Here is a 25,468-nt window from a genome sequence, read left to right on the forward strand (position 1 = left end):
GGATATTCTCAATTTTCACTATCAGTTATAGTGCTGATCTCTTTTCACCAACATCCATCCATAAAAAATAAATCAGATATTAGTATTTTAACCCCTGAATTGAATCAGATTAGGATGAGCTGCCACCTTATTTTAGTAAAAGACATCAAGAACTGGACTGACTAAACATGAAATAGCACTCCTTGCTTGGCATCTGCTGTCACGCCTGTGAGAACAGAAATGTACACATCCATACTCAGTTCAGCTTTGGCAGTATCTCTCTTCCAGTGGAGCTGGTAGAGTTATTTTCCTGGCACATAACCAGGAAATAGGTACAGGTCCCGACAGAGTGTACTACAGTATTCTGACATTTCCTTGCAGCGGTGGAATTCTGTGCCTGGGGCATAACCTTCTCGTTGCTTGATTTGTCTATTCACCTAAATGTAAGATTAAAAAAGTAAAAAGATTGAAAGAGTTAAGAAGACAAAATGTCATTGCTTTTCTTACTCAAAAATTATTGTTTATCTTATTAATTAATCACCAGTATACTGCCTTTCTAAACTACAGGAGGGATAAAGAAACTAACGTGCAGCTCTAGTTACTGTGAGCGCACTGCAGTCTTCACTCTCCTCTCATTTCCTTAACTTTCCCCTCATGTGAGTACAAGTGCTTGTGCTGTTACATACTGAGCCAGTTCAGGCCGAATCCACCTGAAAAAATAAACTATTTCTATACTAGAAAAATGATGCTTGGCAAGTTAGATTAACCTCCTAAACTCACAACATGGCCAACACAAATGCAATGGAAGGAGCCAAAGAAACCTAGCATTTTGTCATGGTTTTATGGTTTTTGGTTATTGGTATTGCACATCATAATATCATGTAGTACACCTCGAGTTAAAGTGTTAATGCTCCAGATACCTGCCCCAGAAGAGAAGAATAGCTACATTCCCCAGAAGGCTGTTTGCTGTGTTGCTATCATTTCAGCTCAAGGGGAGCAGATATAAGGCCTTGGTAGGTCATCTGACCTCTCTCTTCTTTGCCAGGCTCTCCTCCCTGCTGCTCAACCGGACTGTGCATCTCACCTCAGTGTTACAGTGAGGCCTATCCACCTTTTGGCCACTCTCTCTCATTATATTCGATTTATCATCTTCAATTCTAATTATATTATATTATAGTGCGTAATCTTGCATTCTGATACCATATTTAGTAAATTAGTTTGCTTCTCCTCAGATCATTGCTGCTGTTTTTTTGGGGGGTGGTCCCCTATTTTCCTTTTCCAGACGTGTGGATTTTGTAAAATCACTCTGCCCTGCTAGTCATGGAACCGGACCAAACCAGCCCATAAACCTTTGACACATTTTTTACTTCTTTTAATGTACTGTGGAACTGTACATAATTATCTATCTAAACAAGGTAAGAAGTAATAATTTTGCTACGAATTTGCTTAAAGAGTCTATTAATCCTAGCAACTTGAAATTGAAGGCTCTTCAGAAACCAGGCAAGTGTGTGAAAGGAAAGGCATTACAGCTGACCTTCACCAACATGTCAGCCACATGAGTGTCTCGGGAGTCCTCTGCAAACACAGTGGTGAGTGCCTCGATATACCAGGATCCACGCTTGGTGTTACGCATGGCTGCAGTGCCTGAGAAGAAAGAGTATGCATGATAAAGTTCCAGGGGAAGATGGACACACAGAAACTCTTAAGACCCTAAGAATTAGTGCTTCATTCCAGTACCTTTCAAACACGCATATCCACAGATCATATCGGAGCACGTAGGCAGACGCAGCTTGAGATTTTCTTCCTTGTTTGCATCACTCTCCTCACAGCCTGGGGAATCTGACCTTTCTTTTCCATCTCTTTGATCCACCCCCCGGTCTGTCTCGTCTGGTGATTAGTGCAGCAAAAAATAAGAGAGGGAGAAAAAAAAATATTATCCTGAATTACTGTTTTCCTTACTTTTGTGCTCCAGTCAGCAATGCCACAACTGTTGTCAAGATGACAGTTTCTGCATAAGCTGTTAGCTTTTATAGCTTTTAAAAAAACTCATCTGAAAGCTCTTCTGCACAAACTAATACAAACACCAGCGATTGCTGAACGTGCTCAGCATGATGTGATGGCTAGTCTATATGCTGGTTGAGAACTATAATTTTAGTTGCTAAGGTCTAACTCCAAGAAAATAGTAACCAAATGCTTCACCTTCAAAATTCTGACTACAGTACCACTTACTTCAACCAAAATCATTGTACATTCAATGAAAAAATAATTTAATCCCAAACACTAGAGAGAGAGATCTATAGTACATGGAGATCCAGTTTAGTACCTGGAGAATATTTAACATCCTTTCCAGGATTCAATAGCATGTACCATGATGATTCTAGATAGCCTCAATTTGTTGTTTAAACAATAAAGATTTTCCATTGTAATCTACACTAATAACAGTGGCAGTAACACTGACAGTCCAGCTATGCTGCAATAAAAATAAACCTATTTTACAGGCTTTCTACATAATTTTGCCCTTCTGTTCTTCTACTATATGATAAAAATTTACTATTCTACTTCCTAACAGCATGGACAAGATTCTGGTTTTAGGAAGCCCAAGTATTCACTTCAGTGGCCTTCCTTTTATGATGGCAGTAGGTCTCTGTTGCTATGTTGTGCCTAAGAAATGTACTCGGATTTCTAATCCTTCAACAGGTAGCAGAATTGGTTGCATACTGTAACTATGTACAGGAGATGGACAGTTCATAAGGTAACAAGATGGGTTCTTCTCCTCAGAAATGAAAGCAACAGTGGGAGGAATGTGATTGTCTAACAGGTCACTTGTATCCTATGATTCCATACTATAGTTCAAAATTTAACGAGCACTCCCATTATGTTCCTTCCTCCTCTCTTAAAGGTAGGAATGGATTGTTTTTCCATTTTTAACCACTCTTTTTCCCCTTTTGCCTTTTATTACACTTCTCCAAACCCTTTCAGTTCTCTGTCATGTTAAAACTTTAGACTACTCTTCACATTGTATGTTACTTCAAATAAGATGCATGTAATTTTATAGTCAAGGTATATTATTCAGACTGTCATAACATATTGAGTCAAAGCTTTTTTGATTAAAGATTCAGAATTAGATGTCTTCCTCATGTATTTGTCTTCAAACACCATCCCTGTCAACAATGTAACTAAAAACATAAAGCATTAACCTTGTCAAGATATTACTTTGCATATTCAAGCTCTAATTTGTATCAATAACTACTATCCAAGTCGATAGAATTTCCCTGAAGCTCCTAGACCCTCTTTTCTCAATCAATTTTAATAACTGTTAACTGCACATTTGTCAGTATTTACAGCAGTTCTTCTCTTTGCAGAATCAGCTCCTATATTAAACACGGATGCTAAATGGCTTTTAAAGCCCATTTTATGTCATGGTGAAATCTGACAAGCTGTCTTTTCCCACTGCTTTCTGTCACTGTTGGCTTTTGATCTTTGACTTTAAGCGGACTACTTCAATTCTTTAGAAGACCCATGCCAAAGGTCCATTGGAAATGAAGTAGACCACATAAATTCTTCACATCTAAAGATTTAAAAAATTTAAAACGTGTCAATTATAGAGAAAAGACAAGGCTTATTACATAAACAGTCAAAAAGAGTAACCTGTGCACTTAACTTTGGCTGGTTCCAGCTAATTTGCATGGCTACAGAGAGACACTGACTACTAACCTAAAGTTGTCTACACCACTTATACAGCCTTTTAAATACATACATATCTAAAAAGTAGTAATGGCTAACCTTAGAATACCAGTATGAAAAGGTACACATTTTTATTGACTGCTCAAGTTGATTCATAACTTGCATTCTGTTCTAACTACTAATTAAGCTTTACAAGCCAGATTAAAAAGGCACATTTAGTTAAAGGAAGATTTTTTTTTTTCCCCTTTAAGATGTTCAAGTCTCAGTCTTTTGCCTGTTTAATATCCCACTTCTACAGCATCCTGCATAGCAAGTTTCTCACTCTTTCCCTCCTGAAACCGTCATGGAAAGGAAAAGGACAAACACAGATGTTAACTTGAACAGACACATTATGGTAACATTACAGTCAGATAAACCTTGTTACCTAATTAGGTCAGCAGTCAATTCAGGCTTATTAAACTCATTTTCATGCTGTTACTAGTCCGCACGTTTGTATTTGTTGAAGAATATTTAAAGGTTCAATAACATAAGGAATATAAACACATTAAGTTCATACTGGTAAAGAAGCATACTACAGTATTCCCAAATGCATAAAGGATCAAATATTTGTGGCACCCACAATGCTTTACGTAGACTTTACATTTTTTGCTGTGTTAGGATTAAACATGAGTAGGTAACAGGTGAATGAAACATGCTCTTGGTTATAGGTCAAACTATAAACCAGCTAAAATTGGGAAAAAAAGAGGAAACAAATGTAAGGAACAAAAGAAAAGTAGGGGAAAAAGGATACATGCTAGAAAACAGAACTTCTCTATCACGAAAGAAAAAAACCCAAAAGCTATCCAAGACACAACTTGTCTTTGGAGTACTCCTAGTTTCACAGTTATCTGTGAAAGTCCATATGAAGGAAGAAATTTGGTCATTTGTATATCTGAAGGGTAGGTTGTTATAGATAGTGTTTAGTTATAATAGGAGAAAAAATGAACATCAGAATTAGGAAGAAAATGATAGGAACACATAGATTGGAAAAATAACAATTTATGAGAATTAAATGAGTTTGATAGTTGCTTGTGAAAAAGGTTGAAAATAGGAGACTGATTAAAGAAAAAGAAAACAAAGAACAAATAGCAGCTAACTCTGATAGTTCAGGAGACACCAAAAGAAACAACATATCCAAGATCAAGGGACAGACACGGACTCAGGCAAGACTCGAATACTAGCGTACTGCTTCATGCTGTGCTATAATTCGATGCACCATAAGCCCCTTTCCCTCTATTGCAGGTATAACAAGAGGAAGTCTTAATATATGAGTTATATAACTCATCTATTAAATAACTCATATATAATAATTCATATATAATATATATGAATATATAAAGCTTTACGTCTCTGAGGTGCTCTGTGGTCTGCAAGTCAATGCACACACTTCATGCAGAACAGAAGACACTTACAGAGCAACAGATGCAGTGGCAGCAGCAGGGCAGAGGGAGGTGAATATGGATCCCACTTACACCTGAGAGAAGCAAAGAGGAGAGTTGACAGCAAGTTGAATGTGAGGGCGTGTACGTGTGTAAAATGTGCCTTAATGGGATGACAAATCACAGCTTCTAGTATTTAGGCACTCACCTCCCCGGCAGGCCTGAATAAAGAACATTTTGGGCTTATTCTGGAGATTGGGGCAGTTTGCATTATCAAAGAGCCTGAAAGCCTCCTGCAACTGAGAGAAGAAAAAAAATAATCCAGATATTATTTACAGCAGACCTCTGTTAGCCAATCTCAGACTCCCTTTGCTTCCTCATATTTTGGTTATTACCTCACTACTCTTTCTCCTTTATCTCCAAACTCATTACATCACAAACATCCTTCCACCTCCCCACTCTGGGCTCCTGTTAGTTTGAGTTCACATGCTCTACCTGATATGTGCATGTGAAGAGAGAAAGGAGTAACAACTCTCATCTAACAAATATTTATGTCATCCCTTATCTTACAGACTTCTCATAGCTATCACTACCATTTTCTTTAGACAAGCTCTTACTTTTGCTTTTTGTTTAAAAAGAGTAAATCCTCAGTCTCCCCATTCCTTTCTGGTTTTTTTCCCCTCTTTCCATTTTCACTTTCCAAGATGTAACCTACAACACATCAGGACAGAGTAAATATACCTGTAGGAGTTTGCCATCAGTGCCATAAACCCCACCCTCTACACCGTGGGAAAGTAAAGCTACAATACAGGAATCCACATCCTGATGGTCTGGCAGCTTAGAAAATCTCTCCAATGCACTCTCCATTTCCTGTAAGAGAAAGAAATTATTTCACACTTCCCAGAATTACATGGGGAAAATGGGTTAATGTCCAGGGAAAAATATTGAACGGCTTAGGTTTTCCTAAGCTATGGCTCTCCTATTACAGAATAAACCCTACATACATACTCAGGACAAAAGATTTCTGTTCCATAATACAGAAAAAAATATCCTTACTCTTTTTACGTATCATTCAGTCTTAAGTATAACATTGTTTAGCAGGAATCACTTGGACTTAGCTGCACTGATACCTACTGTTCACAGAAAAAGGACTGAACACTGATGTAGAGATAAGGAGCTGTCTTGGGCAGAGCAACCACAAAATGGTTGCTTGGTGAAGTCAGGAGGGGGGCCAGCAAACTGCTACCTTGGAATTCTAGAAGGTGGACTTTGAACTACTCAGGGCACTGCTAGGGAGGGTCCTTTGGGATTCAGTCCTGAGGGATAAAACGGCCCAGGAAGGCTTGACACCCCTCAAGAAAGAAGTCTTAGAGATGCAGGAGCAGGCTGTTCTCCATGCCCTAAGATGAGCTGGTGGGGAAGAAAACCAGTGTGGATGAACAGGGAACTTCTTTTTGAGGCTCCAGGAGAAAAAGAGTCTACCTCTTTTGGAAGAAGAGACAGACAGCTTAGGGAAGAGTACAAAGAAGCTGTTACGATATATAGGGATAAAATCAGAAATACAAAACCCCAGCTTGAATTCAACCTGGCCGTAGTAAAAGAGAACAAAAAACTTTTTTTTTTTTTTTTTTTTTTACAAATATATTAACAGTAAGAGGAGAGCTAAGGACAATCTCCATCCTTTATTGGATGAGGCAGTGAACATGACCACTGGGAATAAGGAAAAGGTTGAGGTTCTCAATGCCTTCTTTACATGTCTTTAAAAGTCAGACTGATTAGATTTGGGGAACTTTACTCCCTGACCAGGAAGTCTGGGATGGGGAGCAGTATTAAACCCCTCAATTCAGGTGGAAACATTTAAAGACCTGCTACTCCACCTGGACTGTCACAAGCCCATGGGGCCAGATAGAATTCACCCAAAGGTGCTGAAGGAGCTGGTGGTTGAGATTGCCATGCTGCTTTTTATCATCTCTCAGCATTCCTGGTCAACCAGAAAGGTCCCAGAGATTGGAGGCTTGCCAACGTGACTACCCTCTACAAGAAGGGTCATAAAGAGGATCCAGGAAACTACAGACCTGTCAACCTGACGTTGGTGCCAGGGAAGGTTACAGAGAGATCATCTTGAATGAGATCACATGGCATGTGCAGGACTGCTTGAGAATCAGGTCCAGCCAGCATGGGTTCACAAAAGGCAGGTCCTGCTTGATCAACCTGATCTCCTTCTACAATCTTGTGATCTGCCTTGTGGGTGAGGGAACGGCTTTTGACATCATCTACTTAGACTTCAGCAAAGCTTTTGATGCTGTTTCCCACAGTTTTGTCCTGGAGAAGCTGGCAACTCACGGCTTGGACAGGTACACTTTTTGCTGGGTGAAGAACTGACTGCATGGCCAGGCCAGGTGGTGAATGGAGTTAAATCTAGCTGGTGACTCGTTGGTCACAAGTGGTGCTCTTCAGAGGTCAGTACTGGAGTCTGTCCTGCTAATGTCTTTATTGATGACCTAGATGAGGGGATTGAGTGCACCCTCAGTAAGGCTGCAGATGACACTAATTGAGAGGAAGTGTTGATCTGACTGGGGATATGAAGGCCCTACAGAGTGATCTGGACAGGCTGGATAGCTGGGCTGACGCCATTGGGATGAACTTCAACAAGACAAAGTGCTAGATCCTGCACTTTGGCCATAATAACCCCAAGAGGCCTGGAGCAGAATGGCTGGAAGACTGTGTGGGAGAATTGGGCCTGGGGGTGTTGGTCAGTGCTGAGCTAATCATGAGCCAGCAGTGTAGCACGAGCCAGATAGCTAAGAAGGCCAAAGGCATCCTAGCTTTTATCAGAAATAGTGCTGCCAGCAGGAGCAGGGAAGTGATCGTTCCCTGGTACGAAGCTCTGGTGCGGTTGTACTGTGTTCAGTTTTGGGCCCCTTACTACAAGAAAGACACAGAGGCCCAAGTGCATGTCCAGAAAAGAGCAATGAAGCTGGTGAGGGGTCTGGAGCACAAGTCTTCTGATGAGTGGCTGAGGAAACTGAGACTGTTTACTCTGAAGGACACTTGGGGAAGACCCTACAGCTCTCTCCCGGAAAGGAGGTTGGGGTGAAGTAAGGACTGGGCAAATTCTACCCTGAAACTAGCAATAGGACAAGAGGAATGGACTCAAGTTGTGCCAGGGAAGTTCAGGTTGGATATTAGGAAAAATTTCTTCTTGAAAGAGCAGTTAGGCACTGGAATGGGCTGTTCAGGGAGCTGGTGGAGTCACCACACCTGGAGATGTTTAGATATTGTACTAAGGAACATGGTTTAGTGGAGAAACATTGGTTGTAGGCAGACAGATGATGATCTTGATGATCTTGGAGGTCTCTTCCAACCTTGGTGATTGTACGATTCTGTGACATCTTCCATATTGGTTAATGGTGGGGGATACAGCAAATATTGGTGTTGGTATATACGGATTTAACAAAGGAGACAGCAACTGCTGCTTTACAGAGGTTTTATACTAACACTGGAGTCTGGCTGGGATATTGAAGCACTTTAACAGATGCTTACACTGGCAAGCATCACAGCTATGAACTCAGCCATATTGGTTCTAAAGTAGTAGTAGTATCTCCCTTACCTTTGCACTTTGGTCATGAAAGACAGTCACTTGATATCCAAGATGCTTGAAAAGCAGCTCTAGGGAAGCACAGTCCACATCTCCACCTGAACGATATTCCAAGTCCTTTTCACTGCTGAAATGGATATTGCTGAGAATAAGTGCTAAGCCTCGGGGCTCTGATATCAGTTTGTATGCCTGAGAAGAAGATTTAAAATTGGTATATTTAGACTATGCAAGGAAATAATAGTCTGTGTGTATAACACCAGTCCCCATACACCAACTTAATTACTAATGATATGTAGGATTTCTTGTTTGAGAAGGCACAAAAACAGTAGAGGTAAAATAAGTTTTTTTTTTTTTTTTTTTAATATAGCAAATCTTTATATTGCAAAAGGTCTCAAAGGCAACTGTTTCTGTGCAACCTTCCACAACTAATGATCCTACAATATTAATAAGATGTTGTAATAGCTTGCCTTATTTCCTGTTTTATAAGGAAAACAGATTAAGCATTTCAAATTGTGAGTTAGCTCTTGCTAATGCTTTTCGCCTTCCACAAATACCCCCACAGGGCCGAACAAGTTTTGGTCATACTCACCAAAGGCCCTAGGAAAACATTAAGCAAAATTTAGCTTATGTTTCCTAATTGTGGTTGGGAACAAGAAGAGATGTAAAACAGCCTGTGAGTGCAACTGTAGCAGCAGGCAGCAATAAATCACCGATCTTCAAAGTAGTGCAGATGACAAGAAAAGTTAATAGGGAAAAAATTAATTTAAGAAGGGTGTCTTCAAAACCACCTTGCCCCTTCCACTCTACCAACAAGAAACTAATAATAAATTGGTAATAACATCCCTGTGAATTGGAAGTGAAATGTAATACTGAAGAAGCATATCAAATACGGTGTAACCAGACACAGATATAAAAAGAAATTAAGCCAGACTCATGCTGATGTTGGCAAATTAGGTCTCCCCAGCAGTTGCAAAAAAAAAAAAAAGCCCATGAAAAAAGTTTTATTGAACAGAGAGCCTGTTACAGAAGAGTTAAGTGCTAAGAATTAAGTTGTAGTGTAATCCTACTAATGTGTCTGCACTATCATGTTTGTTTTCCTTAAGCCTACACCACCACAACCTATACTTTACAAATGGAACAAACAGAAAAATAATTATGACTGTCTATATAAAATTCCAAAGATAAATAAAAGGATTAGAAATTCAGGTTCTTCTGCTCTCTACTGCACAGAATCCTGATCTTATTTCTGCACCTAGGGAGACTTTTCCTCATACAGCAGAAAATGAAAAGAGCCATGATTGTGACTGTGAGCTGAAAAATAGTTCTAATATTGTACAGTTATTTGCAGTCACACATAAACACACCATAACACTAACATGTACCCATAATGAAGTGTTTTTACTCAGTTGTAAGTAGCGTGTATCAGCTGATATATCTAAATATTTCACCTTTGAAGGAGATCTTCTCTATCAACAACTTACTAAGTGCTGGTGATCATGATAGAATTCTGGAGTGCAGTGCTTCACTGGAGGAATCGAAGGACCATCTCCACTGTCCAAAGAATGTTCCACTGGTTTTGTGCAAAAGAAAAATATAAATAATAATAAAAATTCTAGCTATAAACCCTCTGTATTAAGGTAGTAATTTGCAAATTCAGAAGTATGTGGTCTAAGGCATATTCATGTCTTATACAACTCATATGTCTGAACATTTTGCTTGATCAAGGACATCACATATACAGTGAAAAAACAAATATAAAAAATACACCTTTCCAATATACTTCTAATTGGCAACAGATTTTATATTCTGCCTTTTTGTAGATTAACCTAAGGACTAGCAAATTTAGTTCTACTGAGTATAGGAACAGAATTTATATTGAAAATTAGAGCAGTGCTTTTCTGTCTTTTTGCACAGTATCTCATCCATTCTCCAGTTAAGCTAATGAACTATTACTAGAAACATTCAAGTAGAGTAATGCTTATCCTTTCATAAAAGATTTCCATTCTCACTGGATACAATTGGAGATCTCATTTTATGCTCAACTGGTTCATTAGTGATGAAACTAGCTAGTTTTAACTTCTGTAAAGTGCAGTGCTCTTTTTGTGTTGTTTATCTGTCTCTGGACAACTCCTATGTCCAGTCAGCAGTAGACAAGGGGAATGAGAATCAGTTAATTAACATTAAGAGATGCTCAATCCCTTTTCCTGAAGCAAGTGAGTTAATAGTTCAGTTAAAAAGTTCATGGTCTCTTTTGAAATACTTTTTTAGCATTTTGAGCATTTCTCCCAGCTGGAGAAACACACGCTCTCTAAAAAACCTATAACCTTCATACCTAAAACAACAGCCAACAAACCAACAATCAAAAATGATTTCAAACCTATACATTTGATCTTTAATATCAGACAGAGCTCCTAGTTGTAAGCAGCACAACACCAAAGTTGTGGTTAAGGTAAATTTGTACTGTCCAGATGTTATCAGAGGTAACGTGAAATCTAACAAGGAGACTCATTCCAACAACCAGCTCCTAACCTAAATCACAAATGCCTGCTGAAGTAAAGTTGATTTGCTGAATTCAATGGAAGATACAGCTATCCATTTCTGCTGACATTACATAGATGATGCCTCGTATTTGAAATCATTTGTTAAGAAAAAATTTAAGTTGGAATACTGCCAATTATCAGTATCCTCCCACAGTTCTAGTTCACTTGCACTATTGTACACCTTAAACAAAGAAGAAATTCTTTGGATATCTAAAATTTTACAGCTGACCCATTCTATTTAAGCAATGAAAGCTCCTACATGAATAAATGAAGCTAACTAACTAGGTTTTCTCTTCCACTAGGCTACTTAAATGTCATTTTCCAGACTAATTCTGCCTCTTATATCTGATCATAATACAGTCAGTTCATTTTCATGTTTGTATTCTTAGGATGAGCTAAGTGGTGTCAAGCTTATTTCTGAAATTGAGATAACAGAGCATTAGGAAATTAGAGGCAACCAACCAGACAGTTGATAATCAAGTTCTCATAATGTACTGTGTGACTCACCAATCAAGCGTGGTCTCTTTGAATTACATGATTCACTCAGAGGAAGTGGAAGATCTGATCCATAACGCTGTTCAAGGTACAAGACATGCAATAAATCCATAAAAAACTGGCAAAAGATACCTATTTTTTTTCTCTATAGAACAAGGCTGTAGGTATCATGGACAATGACACAGATATTTACATACAATACATGACATGCTGTAATACGTAGGTCACTCCAAAAGTAATGCCTCCTGTTTGTTTCCATGGAAATGACAAAAGATACAAAGAGCGCAAAAACACTTCTTGATAAACTCTCAACTACAAAATACTACTTTTCAACACAGCCACCACCACTAGCTATGCACTTTCACCAATGATGAAAAAAGATGCATGCTGTGATTCCAAAATTCTGCACCAGTGGAGCTGACCCACTGTTTTACAGTGCTATGATTGTGTTGTTGCTGAAATGCACCACCCATCGTCTCACTGTGCTCACATTTACTGTTCTGGTCTCCATAAACATTCAGCAAGTGCTGATGAATGTCAATGGGTGCCATTTTTTCTACACTGAGGAATTCAATTCTTCAATGCTTCTCACAGCATTTTGTCATACTGCCGCTCTGCTTCCATCTGTTGCACACCAAAAAAATGCAATGGAATATTGGTGGGAAGGTTCAGTCTCTACTGCCATACCATCATCAGCCCCTGCCAGTGTGGGACACCATAATAAAAGAGGAGGAATTATTTTTACAGCAACCCTTGTATATTCTTTATATATTATATACAATTTGACGCAAAGCACAACACTATGGCTTAAATCCAAATCAAAGAGTTCATGATATGATAACAGCAATTCCTGTTAATGGCAGTTTCCTTCCTTCATTTACTCATCCCTACCTTCACTCAAATCCCTTGCTGGGACACCTTAGGATGAGGTATCACATCCTCCTAATTTTAGTCAAGACTCATTTCATTCAATAACTCCTCTTTCTGGTTGCTTTCAAGATTTCATTTTTTTTTAGTATAATAATTTCTACATTTTAATATGGTAATAACTCTGCTCAAAAATATCATTCTAGTCTTTCTTCCTTAGTATAAAATGTTTACTAAACTTCCCATCTTTTACAGTGCACTGAGAATACTGAATTTTTATTAAATTCTTCCTTCTATCTAATGTTAACAACTGCAGATACTAAGCAGCTTTCTACTGAGAGAACACTAAGTTAAAAGATTTTAGAAAAAAATACATATTTTTGCAGCTTTTACATTCTTGATGGTAAGTCAGTGTGTTAGATGTAGGAATGCCCACAAACATCACGGAATTCAACAAGAAGTGCAAAATACTGCATGTGGGGAGGAATAATCTTATTTGCTGGGAGCTGACTGTCTGGAAAGCAGCTTTGAAGATAATGTCTTAGGGACCCTGGTAGATACCAAATTGAACATGTGCCTGCAATGTGCCTTTTGTGGCAAAGAAAGCAAATGGTATCCCAGGCTGCATTATGAGCCTTGCCAGCAGATTAGATCAAATGAGGTGAATCTTCCCTTCTATTTAGATCCAGTGAGGGTACACCTGAAGTACGGTATCTAGTTAAGGGCTTCCCAGTAAAAGGGAGTGACAACCTGGAAAGAGCCTAAAAAAGGGCTTCAAATATGACTAAGATAGTTGAGTACCTCTCATACGAGAAAATGCTGAGAAAAGTGGGACTGCTTAGCCTGGAATACAGAAATCTTGGGGACCTTACCAATGAGCACAAACACTGAAGGGAGACGCTCCTTTCAGTGATGCCCAGTGTCACAGTTTTACAATTTTTGTCAGTGGTATTCCACACTATAACATCATGTATAGCACTGGGAGTTGAAGAGTTAATGCTCCAGCTCCTTTCTGGGTTCCTGGTTCTCAGAAAAGAACAACTACATTCCCCAGAGGACTGCGATTCTGTTTTCCATTCAGAGGGAAAAACTGCTTGCAAGTCATGAGACTACTCTCCCTTTTACTGCTTGTCTCAGCAATGCGTGCTCCCTAGCCATCTCACCTTCAGCATTAGAGTAGGGCCATTGGTTTTGGACACCCTCTCTCTCATTTATTTGGTTTATTAGCTTCAATCCCAATTAACTTGCATTTTCCACTATTATAATTAGTAAATCAACTTCCCTGCTAAGATCGTTGCCTCCCATCTCCCTTTTTGGGCCAGTGGGCCTGCAGTCTTCCTGTTCCGGCCACAGATAGATCTAGAAATAACTCAGTAATACTCACGCATGAGAAGAGGTAATGCACACAAACTAGAACACAAGAGACTTTGTCTGAACACCTGGACACAATTGTGTGGGTAACTGAGTGCTGGCAAAGGTTGCCCACAGAGGCTGTAGAGTCCCTACCCTTAGAAATAATAAAAAAAAAAGAGCCTGGACATGGTCCTGGGAAACCTGTTCAAAATGGCCCTGCTTGAGAAAGGGGTTGGACCAGATGACTTCCAGAAGTCCCCTGCCAACCTTAAGCATTCTCCACTTCTCTGTAAAACTTCTCTTCATCCCAAATTCATTTTGTTCTTTTACCCTAAGGCTACTTCAGGTTTCAACTTGCAACTAAATGCCATCCTTTCCTTTCTAACAATTTTTTTTTCTAAGCGTATGAAAAGCATGTACCCAAACCCAATCCCTAATGCAGTCCATGTTTTATTTTTAAAAAATGTTATACCCTTGCAATTCCATGTCTCAAGCTGGATTCTGTCTTCAAGATTGTTTCTGCCAGGTGCTGCTGTTTGGTTTCTTGTAGAGCTTCACAGAAGGCTGAAAAGGCAGCAGGGCCTCTCTTGGGCAACAAATTAAGGAATTCCACATTTTGGCTGAAGCTTCCGGACTTGGCCTAGATATAAAGAAGAAACAAAATTCACACTCTAAGTATTACCCCAACGCAATTTATTTTCAGTTAAGCTTCAGAACAACTCAATCTTTTTCCTTCATGTAAATGTTCCATTACCATATTTAGCTGTGTTAGATCACATTTAAATGGCTTTTTCTAGTTGATTTCACTGCCACCCTTCTGTTCTTACCAGCTCAAGGGAGAGAATATATTACAACACAGCAAGCCAACATTTCACACATTACCACAGACAGTAATACTCTTCTCTCTAATCTCCTACTTCCAGTTACTATTTGAATAGTACCCATTTACCCTCACCAGACACACAAAGTCCAGAATCCATTTTCACTACTGCTCAATGTATTAAGTGTCTCATGTACTAATACACAAAGTCCTTGGAAAGCGTCATGGAAAACACTTATTTCCTGTGGTGAATTCCAAAAAGATGCCATGTATGTATAATGCGTTTCATTTATGCCAGTGAAGCCTAGCAATATATTAGAAAAGGAAACAACTAAAAATCAAATTTTTGTTTCTGTAAAACAGGCATAGGACATTTGCAAACAAACAGTCTAACTTGCAAAAGCCCTCCCTGTTAAGAAAACTGAAACATCACATACTAAAATATTAGGTACTGAAAATAGGTCTTACAAGACCCATGGAATTCATTTTACTTTTTTTGAATTGCCACTTCAATCCCAGATTTCTTCTATGAAACGGTTGGTGAGTTGCATAGAACAAAGTACTAACACTACTTTAGCAATCACAAGGGAAAAATAGCCTTAAGTTGCACATGTATATAGTCTGCTACAGAAGATTTTCACACCATCATGTTTCCATTTATAAAATTAATCCTGTTTGTTCTTAAAAGTACTTTGGCTTTTGTCTCATCACTCTGTTTGGACTGAGAATGCAAATCTTTTTGATCCAATGCTTACGAACCTATTCTGAAATTTCAAGCTATGTTCATTCATGATTGGCTAATAGCATTTAGTTTTCTATCAACAAAGTCCCTTGGCTTCAGATTCCTGTCATTTTTCTTATTTAATAAAATTGTTACTAAAATCTAGATTTGCTGAAGTAAAAATGTCATTCTCATTTAGCCTCCTCTTGTAAATATCTTATTTCTTCTGACGATGCAAGCGCCCTTTCCAGATCTCACAGAAACTAGACCTTTCTGAATATAATTTTAATAGAAATGCATACACTAATCCCTCCTGTGCCTTTCAGGTATGAAAATACTTGTCCCTCTACCCTAGTAACAGTTCTCTATCGTTCTGCAGAAGATAACCAGTTGCATTCATGTACATTTTGAAGCAAGCCCAATGAATTTTATTTTACCTATTAAGGTAAATTGACTGCTGATATTCTGAAGTGCCTACTGTTTTTCTCCTTTTAGCAGACCTGCAGCAGTTTAGGCCAAGCTCAAGACGATTAATTTTCTTCATCTTATGTCTTCATAGTTTATGATCTTGAGGCATATATCATGAATATCAATATCAATATCAAGAACACAAGCTAACCTCAAGAATTGGATATTAAGTTATATTGAAAAGTTAAGAACATTTCATAACATTTGTGTTCTGCAGGTTGTTTGTACAATAGTCAGCTTTCAGTTGACTTCTTCTTGAACCCCTCCTTAAACACCCAAAGTGCTGTACCCCCACAGGTAACTTCCACTGCTGTTATTTATGTCATGCTAAATAATGTTCAGCAAACATTTAGAAGTAAAGCTTTCATATAATAGACACCTTCCATTTTATTTCCTAATACATCCTACATTCGTTTTTGCATCTTCAGTCGAACTTGATAATCTATATAACATGAAGGTTTGCACGATAAACTCTGATTTCAACTCTTCTGTCAAAATCCCAGTGTATAGGTCTTATTAGTGAATTAGAAAATATATGCAGAATCTGATATGCAGAATACCTTATACCTTTCACAAACATCCTAATCAAAGTGATATCTTCACTACTGTGTAGTGATCAACCTAAAGCCTTTAAGTATCTCTAACTGCAATGTTCAAACTGCAGCTGTGGGCTGCATGCAGGCTAGATCAGTTCATTCTGTGGCAGCCACCTGCCCTGTGCCATCATGGCAGTGGCTCTTCCCTGCCAAGCAGCCCAGCCTCAGGCGCACATCCATTGCTCAGCAACAGCCAAATAGCAGTGTGCAACTGCCACTGACTGGGTTGAAACCAGGGCATGGGAACCAGGGCACACTGCAGTGCTAACTCAAATTATGGCAAGTAACTATATGTAGTTTGGAACACAAATCAAACAGTACCATGAACAGAGAAAAATATACAGCCCTGCTTTCAATTTTGATAAAGGAAAAGGTTCCAAGATTACAGAAAAAAATCATTATTTTTAAAATATATTTGCAACTCTATTTTCAGTTGGCACAAATACATTATCTGTGAATTTACAAATGGAATATATAGTGTTGCAATCAGACATTCAACTCAAAAATTTGATCATATCTGTTAACAAGATTTTTATTAGCCCTATCTCACAAGACAAAAATATCTCTCACTTCACAATCATACCTTATTCATTGCTTTTTGGGGGTACACATTTGTGAACAAGTATTTTCAAGGATGAAGAGTAAAATTTCAAGAAAAATCTCTGATAAACGTCTTGAGAACTCACTAGGAATTGCAACCGCTGCCATCAAATCAGACACTGATGCATTAGTTTCACAAAAACAAGGTCAACTACCCTACTAATTTTCTGTTTTGTTGCTTTGTTAATGTTTTACTAATAAATAAATAAATAAGTTTTGTTAATTACATAAATTAACTATATCTTTTATATATGGTCCAAGGCAGTTCCTCTTCACTCAATACAGCCAAGGCAAAATATTGGCCACCCATGATCTCCATGATCTTCTAGTTTGCAGTTATAGTACAGTACAAAGTGTTCAACTTGTTTAAAAGCAAAGCAAAGCCCTAGCTATCGTATCTGTAATTTTGAAGGTCTATATTGGAGCTCTGGAGGAACATCTGATGCTCTGTCAAGAAGGTATTAAAGGACTCCAGATTTAATTTTAAAAACAGCAGTTTACACCTCATGTCATCTTTAGTATCTTTCAGAATGAACTAATTAAATTCCTGTCAGTTTTTTAATTTCTCTTCTTTGGTCATCAAAGACAGCTGTTCCTGTTTATTAATTCTTCTCCATTGTTTAACTATGGACTCTCTGCTCACTCTTCACATTCCATGCGAACACTTCATCTGTCTCTCAAACACCTCTTCCTAAAACATACTACATTCCCATCTTTCTCTTTATTACTACAAATAAGTTTCAGGACTGGTCTAGCACCTCACACTCCTGTGGCTGGAGTATTAGAACGGAAGGACACACTCTTTAAGAAGTACAGGCAGGGAAGATGAGAGGGAGTGTTGCTCTCTATGTCAGAGTCCAGATACAGTGCATGATGTTTGGCCTTGGGATGGATGAGAAGCCAACTGAAAGTTTATGGCTCAGGATTAAAAGGAAGGCAGGGATAGGTGATATCATAGCTGGGGGATGCTACAAACAACCTGACCAGGAAGAACAAGTGCCCTCTATAGACAGACAGGAGCAGTCTCAAATTCACAAGCCCTAGTCCTCACAGGGGACTTCCACCATCCTGGTATCATTTGAAAGGACAACATAGCAAGGCATTAGCAATCCTCCTGGGATACACTGATGATAACTTCCTTCTCCAAGTGATAGAGGAGCCAAGGAGGACAGGTGCACACTGGACCTTGTTCTCACCAACAAGGAGGAGGTGGGGAACATGAAGTTCAAGAGCAGCCTTGGCTGCAATCACCATGAAATGCTGAAGTTCAAGATCCTTAGGAAAGCGAGGAGGCTACACAGCAAACTTGAAACTCTGGACTTCAGGAGAGAAGATTTTGGTCTCTAAGGGACTTCCTTCGTAGAAAATCATAGGATAAGGCCCTTCAGGGAAGAGAGGCTCGAGAAAGCTAGATATTTAAGGATTACCTTCTCCAAACTCAAGAGTGAGTTGTCTCTAAATTGGAGAGACATGGATTTAACTGATAGGTCACTTAGTAGTCAAGGAATTAGTTGGAAAGTCACATTCAAGTGCCCACAGGTAGACTGTATTCATCAGGGGATGGTACTGGGACTGGCACTATTTAACATCCTTGTTGGTGACAAAAACAGTGGGATTGAGTGCACCCACAGAAAGCCTGTGGATGACACCAAGCTGAGTTGTACAGTTGGTTCTCTACAGAGAAGGGGATGCCATTGAGAGAGATTTTGACAGACTTGAGTGGCAAACCCGCAAAAACCTCATGAAGTTCAACAAGACCAAACGCAGGGTTCTGCATCTGGGCCAAGGCAATCCTGAACATGAATACAGGCTGAAAAATGTCTGGATTGAGAGCTGCCCTGCAAAGAAGGATTTAAGCGTACTGCTGGATGAAAAACCAAATACAAGCTTGCAATGTGTGTTTGCAACCCAGACAGTTAATCATACCCTGGGCTTTATTGAAAGAAATGTACCTAGCAGGCTGAGGGAGGTGATTCTCCTCCTCTACTCCACTCTCATGAGATCCCACCTGGAATACTGCGTTCAGCTCTGGGGAGCCCAACATGAGAAAGACATGGACCTGTTAGTGTGGGCCTGGGGGAGAGCCACAAAGATCAGAGGGCTAGCGCACCTCTAGTATGAAGACAAGCTGAGAGTTGATTTGTTCAGCTTGAAGAAGGCCCTAGGGACACTCTACAGAGGCCTTCCACTACCTAAAGGGGACCTACAGGAATAACGTGGGGAGGGACTCTTTATCGGGGGGCGGAAGAGTTTGGACAAGAGGCAATGGTTTTAAAACAGAAATATGGAGATTTAGATTATAACTTAGGAAGAAATTTTTTGCTCTGAGAGTAGTGAGGCACTGGAACTGGCTGCCCAAAGAAACTGTGGCAGCCCCATTCCTGGATGTGTCCAAAGCCTGGCCAGATAGGGCTTCAAACAACCTGGTCTAGTGGAAGATGTCCCTACAGAGGGTTAGAACTAGACTGTCTTTAAGATCACTTCCAACCTTTGATTCTAAATCCCATGCCTTCTTCATCTCCTCAGGCCCCTTGTTTTATTTCACTTCATTTAGATTACAAAAGTCTGTTTAAGTGATGTACCCTATTACAGAACCAATTTGTTTACTCTTTCATTTAATTTCAATAAAAACCCACACACGACTAGCGCAATTGTTATTTGATTTTAAACATAATTATTTATGCAGATCTTTTTCATTCTTTGAGTGGCTGGAAAGGGATACACAGAAACCAGACAATTTCTGTTTCAGACAGTTTCAGACAAACCCAGGAAAACCTACGCTCTATCATCAAACACAAAGGCATTTCTCTCCTGGTACTTCCACTAAGTTACAAAATTGTCAGTATTATAATATGTTTTCAAGAATCATAGAATGGCTTGAGTTGGAGGGGACTTTAAAGATTACCTAATTTGAATTCACTTGCCATGGGCAGGATTAGCCCCCACTAAATTGGGCTACCCAGGGTCCCATCCAACCTGGTCTTGAAACCTCCAGGAATGAAGCACCCACAGCTTCTCTGGGCACCCTGTTCCAATACTTCACAACCCTCTGAGTGAAAAACGTCCTCTTAATATCTAATCCAAATCTCCTTTATTTTAGTTTAAAACCATTCCCCTTTGTTCTACCACTATCAGACAGTGTTAAAAAGTCAGTCTCCCTCCTGCTTATAAGCTCCCTTTAAGTACTGGAAGACCACAATGAGGTCTCCCCAGAGCTTTCTCTTCTCTGAGCTGAAGAAGTCCAGCTCCTTCAGCCTTTCTTCATAGAAAAGGTTCTCCACCTGTCTGATCATTTCTTTAGCTCTCCTCTGGACCCACTCCAACAGCTCCACATCTTTGTTGTGTTGAAGTCTCCTAATCTGGATGTGGTAATCCAGATGGGGCCTTATGAAGGTAGAGCAGAAGGGGATAATCACCTCCCTCCCACTGCTGACAATCTCTCTTTTGGTGCAGTCCAGGGTACAGCTGGCCTTCTGGGCTGCAAATGCACGCTGTTGGCTTTTATCAAACTTTTTGTCCACTAGATCCCTTTAAGTCCTTTGCTGCAGGGCTGCTCTCAATGAATTCTTCCCTAAGTCTGTGTACACATCTGAGATCTCCCTGACTCAAGTGCAATACGTTGCACTTGGCCTTGTTGAATCACATTAAGTTCGTCTGGGCTTTTCAAGCTTGTCCAGGCCACTCTGGATGGCATCTCTTCCTTCTGTTGTGACAACTGCACCATCCAACATACTGTCATCAACAGACTTGCTGAGGGTACGCTCAATCTCACTGTCTATGTGACTGATAAAGATACTTAAGAGCACTAGAGAAGTCTACTTAAGAGTGTACTTAAGTCCTTTACTTACATTTGTGCCAGAGAGAAGAACACTATTGCAAATTCACAGAAGTAGACGTGCTTATTGACTTAAAGGATCTTTTATTTTAATGAATGTTACTTTTTATCTACTGTATTACTATTGGTATTATTCTGCACTCCCCTCATTTCTACATTTCTAGTACAACACATATTCTACAGTACTATTGGTTTCACTTGTGAATACATTCCTCATGTCCTTTTCACATTTCTGTTTTCGCTGTAATTTACAACTTCATATCCTGAAACAGTAGTTCAAGATACTTGGTTCTCTTGCTCAGGTTGCTACTTCTATTCACAGCTAAGCTCTCACATTTGCTTAGAAAGTGTACTATTTATCTGACTTTTATAATTTCCTAATTGGAAATTCTAATTCTGATTTCCTTCTTGTTGATTATCCATTAATAAGTATTGCTGCAGCTTCTTTTACTCAGATAAATCCGTAAGGGAAGACTTCCCTCTCAGTCTCAGTTTAAGATTTGTTTGATACAGTGGTATTTTCTAACAGATTACTGTATTTGGTATTAACCTACCTTTGAGAAAAATTTATTATTTTTTTCCCTTTCCACTCCTTCTACCTCCAGGTCAGCAACTGAGTATTTCTACTTACCACTCATACTTCATTAGTTCTTGCATCACTCTCCACTTTCACACTTACTATCTTTCCTCTCTTTCAGTAGGGATTGGAGATACTTAAGACAAGAATGCCTGCATCTGTCATGACTTGGCATGTTATCTTTTGACACACACTCAGTCAAAAATCGTCAAAAAGTTATTTTTTCATTCCTTTCAAAAACTTGTTACTGTCAGATTCATGCCATCTGCTCTTGAATCAACCAAAAAATTCTGATTCTATTTTTTAGAATCTGTTTTTCAGACAAGACCCTCAATCTTACATTACAAATAGTGTATCAAGTGCTTACATTAGCCTTAAGGTGAATGCCTTCAGTCATTTCTTATACAGTTTGCTTTCTCTATAAAGACCTATTGCTCCAGCCTGCACCATTTTCAGTGCATAACAGTATGTCTATGGCCAATCCAAAACTTTTTCCAATTACCTCTCTGCCTTATAGAGAGAGCTTGACAAACTCAAGAGCTAGACATGAAGTTTAAGAAGAGCAAGTGCTGGATTCAGTACTGGAACAAGACAATTGCAGATTTACATACAGACTGCAGGATGGAAGGCTGGAGCACAGTCCTCCAGAGAAGCATCTGGAAGTTCTGCCTGATGGCAAGTTGGATCTGTGGCAGCATTGTGCCCTGGCAGCCAGAAGGCCAAACATATCCTGAGGTGCATCAGGCCCAGCACTGTGAGCTGGACAAGGGAAGAGACTGTCCCACTCTGTTCTGCATGGCCTCACCTCCAGCACTGCGTGTCATAATATAAGAAGGACACAGTAGCATTAGAGAATCCAAAGGAGGATTGCCAAGATGGTGAAGGGTCTGGAGGGCAAGATGTATGAGGAATGGCTGAGTCCCCTTGGTTTGTTTAGCCTTCAGAGAAGAGGAGACCAAGGGGAGGCCTCATGGCAGCCTACAACTCCACACAAGGGAAGACGAGGGGTAGGCACTGATCTTTGTTCTTTGGTGACAGCAGCAGGAACCAAGAGAACAGCATGGAGCTGCATCAGGGATAAGCAGTATGGAGTTTAGGAAAAGGTTCTTCACCAGAGGGTAGTAGGGCCCTGAAACAGGCTCCCCAGGGCTGTGGGGTATGGTTCCAAGTTGCTGGAGCTCAAGAATTGTTTGGACACTCAAACACAGGATTTGAATTTTGGGTGTTCCTCTGTGGACACAGAGGTTGAACTTCACAATCCTTGAGGGCCCCTTTCAACTATGATTCTAGTACGTGCTGCTCAGAATAAATACGAAAAGCTTGTGAGAAATATTTGTCATTTGATAGTCTTAGATCATACAACTTACAAAAACACATAAAATACAAATTCTGTAAGTGAAAGATGCACAGTGCCAAAGCCAGCTAGTTTATAACACATTCATTTATACATTCCCACAGAATTCTTTGGGAAAATGTTTTGGTTTTTTTTTTTTCTGCTTTCACAAATGGAAAAAAGAGAGACAAGTTATCACCCAGTGAGAAGAACTCACCTGGCTCATAAAAAGCAGCCTGTCATAGCTACAGGCCAGCATATAAGGCAGTGATTTACTAAATCAGACAAAACCCATATGGCCAAAAGCAGCTTCCAGTTCTCCTGCAAGCTGCAAAAAAGACCCATGCTGTCGCATGTGTTGTCCAAACACACTGACACACGGGTAAGAAATACAAGAATTTAACTATACCACCGGTGCCAAGAAAGACACTGAGCTTAGGCAGAAATAAAGCTAACAGTGCAGTCGAATTTAATTGGCATACCTGTATCATTTCCACCATCTCAGTGGTGATGATGTCCTTCTCTATCAGGTGTTCCATCAACTCTTTCAAAACCAGCTCTCTCGCCAGCATCACCCGGTTCTTCTTTAGAGCTTCCTGGTGGTATCGCTGCATGCCGCACGCTCCCAGCATCCTGGTAAAAGAGTGGGGACCAAAACCCAACTCCGTGACAAGAGCCGACCTTAATCGGCCCAGCTTTCTGCTCGGGGGAAAAGAGACCGCCGGATAACGGGCGGACAAGACCCTCCACCACTGATTCCCAAGGCCGCATAGGACACGGCAACTAGCCCCCGGCTCCCGCTGGCACCAAGCACCGCGTTCTTCCGCTACCACCGCCGGACGGAACGCCGCCGCTCCCTCACTCACCTCCCGAACCGTCTTCCCCGCGGCCCTGCGGCTTCCGCCTTTACGCGCATGCTCAGCGTGGAACTCCGGGACTGATAGGCGCGCAGAGCGACATGGCTCCCCGCCCTTTCCCGCCTTCGGCGTGGCGGCGGGGAAAGAGGGCGGTTCGACCTTTAGAGGTGGAAGGTGGGTTTTTCCGTTTCACACGCGGAAGCTTTACAGAAGCTGGAAAGCTTTAATCGCCATTATGGATTAAGAAAACAAAACCTTAGCGACTGTAATCAGTGGCATTTTTTTGATCTTTCTTCTGGCTAGTTTTTGTGTGTGTTGGTCACCTGAAATTCTTTCTGACTCCTAGCAGTTTGAGGAAAGTCCTGGGCCACTCAGTTTAGGCCATGAAAGTCTCCCCGTGTAGTACAGCTGTGGATGGAAAATTGAACGTGAGCCAGCAGCGTGCTCTTGCAGCTTGTAAAGCAAATGGTATCCTGGGCTCCATCAGAAGATGGGGGGCCAGCGGGGAGTGGGAGGTGTCTGTCCCTCTCTGCCCTTTGTGAGGCCTCATCTGGAGTACTGTGTCCAGGTCTGGGGCCCCCAGTACGAGAAAGACAGGGAGCTGTTAGAGATGGTCCACAAACACAGTGTCACCAGGCACACAGGTAAGAAATACAAGAATTTAACTATGCTGCCCGTGCCAAGAATGACACCGAGCTTAGGCAGAAATAAAGCCTAGAAATAGAGAGGTCGGTCACAAAGGTGAATAGAGGGCTGGAGCACCTCCGCTACAAAGACAAGCTGAGGGAGCTGGGCTTGTTCAACCTGGAGAAGAGAACCTCCTTGCAGCCTTCAGTACATCAAGGGAGCCTATGAACAGGAGGGGAGTCAGCTCTTTACAAGGTAGATAACAGCAGGACAAGGGGAAGTGGTTTTAAGTTGAAGGAGAGAAGATGTAGGTGGGATGTCAGGAGGAAATTCTTTACTATGAGAGCAGTACGGTGCTGGAACAGGCTGCCCAGAGAGGTTGTGGATGCCCTGTCCCTGGAGGTGTTCAAGGCCAGACTGGATGGGGCCCTGGGCAGCCTGGTCTAGTATTAAATGGGGAGGTTGGTGGCCATGATTGAGGCGGGGTTGGAGATTCATGATCCTTGAGGTCCCTTCCAATCCAGGCCACTCTACAATTATGCGATGACCCATCAGTAAACATGCAAGAAATGGTAGGCTTTATAAAAAAGTCACCACATCTCTACCAGCGAACTTGCCTCTCATACTACTGTTACAATATAGGTATCATAGCTGCTTCATCTCTGCTCGTAATGAAGTGACTTGTCTGAAGGTTTAGAATTGCAACTCCTCTTTTTCTAAGCCAGTGTTATTAAATAAGCATAATGGTGATACCGTATGGTGGTCTACCAGGGAACTCTCTAAGATTCAAAGTGGAGTGTTAGAAAGCAGACATTCTTTAATAGTAGTGGTGGATGCATGGGGGGTAATTCTCCTATCATACATAGGTTGCAAAAACAGCTTATATACGTAACTGTTGTTACATATGCAGAAATATTTCAAGATGTGTACATATGCAGAAGTTTCTCAGTCGTGTTATGTATGCTGAAGTTTCCCAGAAGTGTGTTACATGTTCAGGGACCAATTCCAAGCAGGATCTCCTATTTCCTCATTACAGAGACTCAGCAGAGCTTCCTTATCTCCTTGGTTCAGAGACACAGCTCTGTTCCCTAAACAAATTG

The 25,468-nt window shown here is 40.4% G+C and overlaps 2 protein-coding genes across 3 annotated transcripts in view; one reads left to right on the forward strand and one right to left on the reverse strand.

The window, feature by feature from the left end:
* Positions 1 to 235: 235 nt before the first annotated feature.
* Positions 236 to 23,848, reverse strand: CASP2 (caspase 2). Of its 2 annotated transcripts, XM_048968704.1 has the most exons (11): positions 23,751 to 23,848; positions 23,367 to 23,517; positions 14,407 to 14,574; positions 11,727 to 11,793; positions 10,161 to 10,249; positions 8,692 to 8,868; positions 5,823 to 5,951; positions 5,290 to 5,380; positions 1,717 to 1,866; positions 1,514 to 1,623; positions 236 to 416 (listed from the first exon to the last, which is right to left on the reverse strand). In XM_048968704.1, exons 1-11 carry the CDS (start codon positions 23,798 to 23,800, stop codon positions 282 to 284), a joined length of 1,317 nt encoding a protein of 438 aa, XP_048824661.1. In that variant the 5' UTR covers positions 23,801 to 23,848; the 3' UTR covers positions 236 to 281. The 2 variants fall into 2 exon arrangements, with proteins under 2 accessions (XP_048824661.1, XP_048824671.1); XM_048968714.1 differs by lacking the exons at positions 236 to 416; positions 1,514 to 1,623; positions 1,717 to 1,866 and adding an exon at positions 5,076 to 5,176.
* The window catches only part of LOC125703747 (rap1 GTPase-activating protein 1-like), a 55,301-nt gene continuing 53,636 nt past the window's right edge, over positions 23,804 to 25,468 (forward strand). The window contains exon 1 of the mRNA XM_048968688.1: positions 23,804 to 23,915. The gene's annotated coding sequence lies outside the window, so the exon portion shown is untranslated. The remainder of the gene's footprint in view (positions 23,916 to 25,468) is intronic.

The sequence above is a fragment of the Lagopus muta genome, chromosome 1, assembly GCF_023343835.1.
Source record: "Lagopus muta isolate bLagMut1 chromosome 1, bLagMut1 primary, whole genome shotgun sequence".
NCBI lineage: Eukaryota > Metazoa > Chordata > Aves > Galliformes > Phasianidae > Lagopus > Lagopus muta.

Bases quoted from the DNA above. Each gene is read 5' to 3' on its own strand.
- CASP2 (XM_048968704.1), bottom strand. From the start codon at position 23,800: ATGCGCGTAAAGGCGGAAGCCGCAGGGCCGCGGGGAAGACGGTTCGGG. The intron at 23,518-23,750 runs GTGAGTGAGGGA...CTCTTTTACCAG, and splicing joins CGGGGAAGACGGTTCGGGAG to GATGCTGGGAGCGTGCGGCA. The intron at 417-1,513 runs GTCAGCTGTAAT...TCTTACATTTAG, and splicing joins TGGCTGACATGTTGGTGAAG to GTGAATAGACAAATCAAGCA.